Raw genomic sequence first — 6,472 nt, 5'->3', positions numbered from 1 at the left:
GGGCATCGGGAGCCTGACCAGGAGGTTGGCTTGAGTTTCTTCCCCAAGCTAGAGTCAGCGTGAACTGGGCGGCAGGGACACCTGGAGGTGGCTGCAGACGGGCGCACCCCTCGGGAAGGGTGCTGGGCCTGGCGTGTTCTCGCTGGCCTCCACAGGGCCTCGGCAGCAGCTTGGCAGCATGCAGGACACAGGCAGCAGCCCCGTGCTGGGGAGTGGGCTGGACCGTCTTGGTGTCAGGCAGCTGCCACCACCTCAGGGGTCTCTGGGACTCCGGCTGCCACCAGAAGGGGCCATGGGAGGCCCACTTCCTTCCGTCCAGCTTGTCATCAGCCCTGCAGGCAGGCGAGCTCTGTGACGTCCGCTGTGACCCCAGGGTCCACAGTGCAGAGGAGCGGAGAGCCTGTGGCCTCATCTGGAGGTCAGGTGCGGCCATGTTGGAGCGGATCCACCCCTGGACGGACACGCCCAGGCTGCTGCTCTTCTGGGCTGGACCACCTCGCAGCCGCCTCTCAGACACGTTGGTCTGTGTTTAATATGACTCTGGGAACTCCGTCCCTGGCGCTGTGGATCTGGACCAACGGTGCTGCGCTTCCTCAGAGAAGTAAGCTGCCTGGCCAGGAGCAGCTCCGGCCTCCCAGGGGAGCGCAGGCAAGCTGCACATGGGCTGGACCCCCTTTCCTCTGGGGAGAATGGGGTTCGGCTCGGGCCTTCAGCTGGCAGGCGGGCAGGCGGGGGCATCTGCGGCTGCCACGGGGCCCTGCCCCTCGCCACCTCCTTCTTGGGCGCCTTGGCCCCTCACCCTGGTCCTTCTCTTCGCCTGCACTGTGCTGCTGGTGGACCTCTGGGGCCCGAGGGGTCCAGACGCAGCGCCCCATCCGCTCCTCACTCTGGAGAGAGTCTTGGCTAAGGGGCGTCCTTGCGGGAACTGAGCACCCAGGCTCCTGCCATGGCTTCCAGACCAAGGCTTCTGTCGCTTGCCACTGCACGTCCGCACCAGGCGTCCCCGGGGGAACGGCCTGAGGTGCTGGACATCGGGGACCCTGTGCCATCCTCCACCAGTGGGCTGCAGCCCCATGTGGCAGAGAATCTGGCCCCAGACCCTGCTGGCCCTGCCGGCTGCCCCCGGGCTGTGACCCAGGGTGGGCTCCTGGTGGCCCAGCTGCCCTCTGGGGGTCAGAAGTTGGTGGAGGGAGCGCCGCCCTGTGCCAGGGCCCTTCCTCCAGGCCTCAGAGCTGGCGCCCGGCCCGGGGGCTTCCTGGGCCTCTGCTCCAGCTCCCCACCCAGGGCTGAGCGAGGCTGGCATGCTCCTTCCGCAGCCCGCGTGCCAGGGGCCTGGGTGCCTGTCGCTAGGTGGGAGCAAACCCGTGGCCTGCAGTGAGGCCAGGGGAAAGCCCTCCCCCACGGTGTCTGAGAGGGTGCGTTCTGGGGCCACGGTGGCCCAGCGAGCATCGGGGCCCGTGGTTGCTGGCACAAGTGAGGCCTAAGACCATGGGCGCATGTCGTGCGGGGTTGACATGCCGCCCAGACACTTCACCAGGCCTCCGAGTGTCAAGGAGGAGCACAGAAGGGGCTCCACAGACAGGTTCACTCACACATCCCTACTGGCCAACAGGTCAGTGCTCACCGCCCACCGTCAACACGTGGCTCTGGTGCTGGGTCCATAGCAGAGGCTAACAAGGACTGAGCTTGGCCTCGTGGTGTCAGTTCTGCTAAGGAACTGCACCCTCATATCAGGCAGCCAGCAGTAAAGACAGAGGTGCAGAGAGCGGGCAGCCAGGACAGGAGCAGGCTGCCCTCGGGAAGGTGACCTCGAGGGAGGACAGAGAGCAGCCCTGTGGTGTGGGCGGGACCCGCCCAGATGGAGTTCGGAATTGTTTTTGAAGTGTTTCCCTCCTAACAGAGAGGACGAAGATGGTATTAATGTCCACACCCTCAGATCTGGACTTCATGGGGCAGACTGGTGCTAGTGTCCACACTCCAGATCTGGTCCTTCCCTGCAGCACACTTGGTGTCAGCTCCACATTACTGTTGGGGTCTTTCTTCATCTCAGTACTCAGGCACTTGATTCCCTTCCAGTGACCCACCTTGAGTGTACCATGGCCCGGGAACTACCCTGGTCCAGGTTGCCCTGTGTCCTAGGTACACAGCTTGTAGAAGAAACCTGTGAGTTGGGCTTGCCTCTGTGGAATGTGACATTGTTTAATATTGAAGGGTCAGCCAGGAGCATAGCCGTGGCTGACCGGGAAGGATGGGTCATCCCTGGATGAAGCGAGAGTGGTGTGCTGTCCGAGGTTGCTGGCCGGAGGTTAGACCTTCAGCCTCGATTGCTGGGCGGTAATCTGGAAAGGCTCTGAAGTCCCAGGGAGGGAGGGACCAGACCTTAGTGGGCCCCACGGGAGCGGCTGTCTCAAGAGTGAGTAGGAAGCAGTGAGGAGGCCGTCACTGAAGACCGCCGGAGTGTGCTGCGTCCTCGGGCGTGTGGCTCAGCCGTGCACTCGGGCGGGCTCCCAGGACTGTCGCTGGAGCAGGACAACCGCGCGACCTGTCAGCTTTTCCAGGACAAGGCCAGCCTCCCTGCTGTGGTCACAGGCTCTGCGCTGTGCCGTCTTCTCCGTGGCCACGCCCACTGCTCAGTGAACCCGTGGGCATCTGCCTGCCATGGCCCTGCAGACCCAAGGTCCTTGCACACACTGCAGTCTTGGTGTGAGGAGAAGGGTGGCTGGGGACATGCAGAGCCTGGGAGGAAGGGTCGGTGGTGGCGCTGGCCGGGTTCACAGATTGGCTGTGTCCCAGCACCCCTCCTTGCCTGAAGGACGCTGGAGCCTGGCTACCCTGTGTGGGAGCCGTCCTCCAGCACTCGCGCGTGTCCGGGCCGTGTCAGTGCCTGAAGCCTCTCCACCTCACTGTCCCTCCAGGGCTGCACAGTTGGCTGGCAGGGCCCAGCAGGAGAAGGGGATGTGGGCCTTTGGAAGTCTCCATGGCAGGTGACCTTAGGCAGCCTGGACCCCGTCTCAGTGGGCTGCAGAGGGGGCAGGGTGTGCTCTGAGCCCACAAGCACCTGCGCTTGGTTTGAGTTTGGGGGACGCTGCACAAGCTGGGCACAGCAGCTGCTGCAAGCTCAGCTGCAATGGGCTCGTCTGCCACGTGGGGCACCTTGGTCTGCTGCAGCATCCTCGTGGTCACTCGTGCAGTGAGGTCACTGAGGAGGATCCGACTGAAGGCAGATGCTCCGTCCGCAGTGACCCAGCAGGGGCCGGGATCGGAACAGCGTGAGGGCGGGGTGGCTCCCTAGCTCCCTGGTACCGTGGTAACAGCCCCAGAGGACAGCCCGGCCCTGCAGCTCAGGGCTGCTCTGAGCTTCATTCTGGTGGCAGAAGGCAGGAGCAGGAGAGAGCCAGGAAGCTTTTCTCAGCCAGACCTGCCGGGGCCAGCTCATGGCACGAGCCTGCCAGCCCAAGTCCAGGCCTGGAGGACAGGTGGACTTGAGCGAAGGCAGTGAGTAACGACGCACAGATGCCTGTGACCTCAGCAGGTGACGGGTGTGGAGGCCAGAGAGGGGAGGCTCCCAGTGCTGAGGCAGCTGCGCAGTGGAGCAGAGGCAGGCTTCACTCAGTGTCTGGCTTCACGCTGCTCATGGTAGAAATGGGGGCCTGGAGAGCAGAGGGAGGTGGGAGAGCCGAGGCCGTCCTTGGCCCTCTTGCTGGCCTGCAGCCACCACCCCAGGAGAGGGACCGCAGCGGCTGCCCCAAGGTGGGCCTGGGAAGCTCTGTTGTCTTGTGGTCTCGCCGTCCCACTGACCAGAGGAGGCAAGCTGGGCTTTCAGGCAAGGTGGCCCAGGGGCCCAAGGATGCAGCAGGATGCAGGCGGGGCTGTGGACGGGGCAGCTGGATCAAGTCGTCACCTGCTGGGCTTGCAGAGAGGACACCTGACCACACAGCCTGTGTGCGTCCACTAGGTGCCAGGAGGGAGGCTTGGGGTGGGGACCTGAGCACATGTGAGGGGTGGCAGCGGGGTCTGGGCCCGCTGAGCCTCAGGGGCTGGAGCGTGGGGACAGCAGACAGCCCACAGAAACCCAGAGTCCCCACTGCTCAGGTCTGCTCCGCCCCACACTGGCGGCCACCCTGGTCCAGGGCTCCGGCTCGAAGGCCTCAGTCCTCGGTTTGCTGCCTGTGGTCCTCGGGCCCCCGCCTTGAGTCCACAGGAGGCATGTGCAGGTCCTTGGTGCCCATGGTGGCCGGAAGCCCTCGTGGGGCGGGTTTCGGGGTCAGGGTCCTGGTCCCCTTTTCCTGTGGCCCTCGCTCCTCAGGGCAACCGACGTCCCAGAGCTGCAGCCTGCTCTCCGAGCTATGCGAGGCTCTTCCTGCAGACAGCTGGACGAGAAGAGCAGAAGCAGCTGCCCGGGCTCCGGCCCTCGCCTCCCAGGGGGTGTCTCCAGGCAGAGGCCCCGTCCTCCTTGGGATCCGTGTTCCCTCAGGTGTCCCTGCTGGGACCTGGCGGAGGCGGGGCTCCTGCCGCTGGGGTCCCTGCGCCCTCAAACTGGTCCAGCAGATGGACCTGGCTGAGTGTGGGGCCCGTGCAGGGAGGGTCCAGACAGGCAACGGGGAGCCCCAGCAGCTGCCAGCAGGGCTGGGCGGCGCCAGGATTTCAGCAGTTAAGCCCGCACAGCAGGATGAATGAGCCGCCGCGGGCTCCTTAATCGGGGACAGGAATCCGAGGCCCGGGGAGGAGCAGTCCGTGGCCCACGGAGGCCAGCTCTGCGCAGCAGCCCCGGAGCCGCAAGTCCCCGCTCAGCAGCCAAGATGGAGCTCCACTGTCCTCCTTTGTGTGTCCCGGCCAGGCGTTCTGGGAAGCAGGTCGCGGGCGCCTGACCGCGCGGAGGTGACGGAATGACCTTAAGCCTGGTCTCCCTGCTGTCCCGGGACATCGCGGCTCTGTGGCTGGTGCTGAAGACCCGCGCAGGTGTGTCTGGCTCCGCGTTTCGTTTCGGGGTGGGGAGGCTGCTGTGGAGACGTGGTGGGGACTGTGCGTGGGGAGGAGGCCAGGTGGTGACCTCCTGGTGCTGGGGCCCCTGGCAGAGCCGATCAGCGTGCCTCCAGTCAGCCCGGGGGCTCCCACATAAATGGCGCTGATGCAGGATCTCAGGGCAGCTCGGGAGGCGCTGGCCGTGCCAGAGACGCCAGCAGCTCCTTCGGGGCGAGGGGTCTGGCTGCGCTGCCGCCCCCACCCCGTGTCCTTGTGAGCATCAGTGGAGGTGCGGCTGCTGCTTCTGGAGGTCGGGAGATAAATCCTTCCCTTGGGCTCCTTTGTTCAGGATCCTCGCAGTCGCATCGCACGTGAAGGACGGCCCCAGGGTCTGCGGGTGCGGCCTGCCTCTCCCTCCCTCTCAGGGACACCAAGCAGGGCTGTCCCACCGCCGGCCCCTTGATGCTGGCACCAGATGGCCAGAGTCCAAGGATGGCGAGCTGACCGTGTCCTGGGGGCCTCTGTGGTCTCACATCAGGGCGCCCCAGCTCGGTCGGAGGGCGGGTGCTTGTGAGATGGACACTGGCCCACTGTGACGTGGGCTTTGCAGCTGAGAGAACGGGACCTGGAGGCGCGGGCAGAGCCCGGCTGCAGGAGAGGGATCAAGGGCCGCAGAGCAGAATGGCCCGGTGGTGTCGCGGTCACTCCTGAGGAAGGAAAAGGCTGGCTTTGAAGGATCTGCCACAGTCACATTGTTTTAAAGGGTACGATTCATGCTTTAGAACCACAGCTTGCTTTCTTTTGTTATTTATCTTTTTCAGTTGTCGATGGACCTTTTAATTTTATTTGTTTGTGTGCGGTGCTGAGAATGGAACCCAGTGCCTCCCACTCTCTAGGCAAGAGCTCTGCTGCCGAGCCCCGGCCCCTGCCCACGCGATCGCGTTTTCCAGTGGGATTCCTGCTAAGTGATGATGCACAATTCATAAAATATTTTTGTGAATTTTAATAAATCAAACCTCAGCTACTCGTGACAACGAATAAACGTGAAAGTTCCTGATTTTGAAGTGAAGCCACTGAGTGTGGGAAGTGGCCCGTTACAGGGACTTCCCCGACAGGCGCCTGCAGAGCGCGGCCCCCTTGGTCGCTCGGGCTTAAACTTGGGGTGTGGTGCTTGTGTCTGGGGGGGCAGCAGCCCAGCCAACGCGGGTCCCAGGACAGAGCCGTGGTCCCCAGGGAGGGCTCGCTCCCCGCCCACACGGTGGCCTCTGGCCGGAACCCAGGTGTGGTGGTGGGCGGGGCCTGTGGTTGGGAGGCGTCCCTCCCCAGGTGCGTGGCCTGGCCCCAGGGCAGCGGGCAGCGTCCTCTGGGCGGCCGGGCGTTTTCCTCTGGAGTGCGTTTCCGTTCTTGCGTTGCCTGACGCCCTGGCTAATGGTCGCGCCCTCGGTTTTAGGGGTCCATAAGCTCTCAGACGCACGTCCTGAGGAGTTGGACGAAAGGCAGGCGGGGCTTT

The 6,472-nt window shown here is 64.4% G+C and overlaps 1 protein-coding gene across 18 annotated transcripts in view; it reads left to right on the top strand.

Moving 5' to 3' along the window:
• Positions 1 to 6,472, top strand: part of Mcf2l (MCF.2 cell line derived transforming sequence like) — a 101,699-nt gene that overhangs the window by 25,196 nt on the left and 70,031 nt on the right. Inside the window, exon 2 of one of the 18 annotated variants that reach the window (XM_047553183.1) lies at positions 4,838 to 4,959. The exons of the other annotated variants lie outside the window; for them this stretch is intronic. Within the exon in view, the coding sequence (XP_047409139.1) occupies positions 4,887 to 4,959 (73 nt within the window). The 5' untranslated portion in view covers positions 4,838 to 4,886. The remainder of the gene's footprint in view (positions 1 to 4,837; positions 4,960 to 6,472) is intronic. 18 annotated transcript variants of the gene reach the window in all.

Source organism: Sciurus carolinensis, chromosome 5, assembly GCF_902686445.1.
Source record: "Sciurus carolinensis chromosome 5, mSciCar1.2, whole genome shotgun sequence".
Lineage (NCBI taxonomy): Eukaryota > Metazoa > Chordata > Mammalia > Rodentia > Sciuridae > Sciurus > Sciurus carolinensis.
The sequence above is the reverse complement of the archived record's forward strand: the minus strand, read 5'-3'. Positions and strand labels throughout refer to the sequence as shown.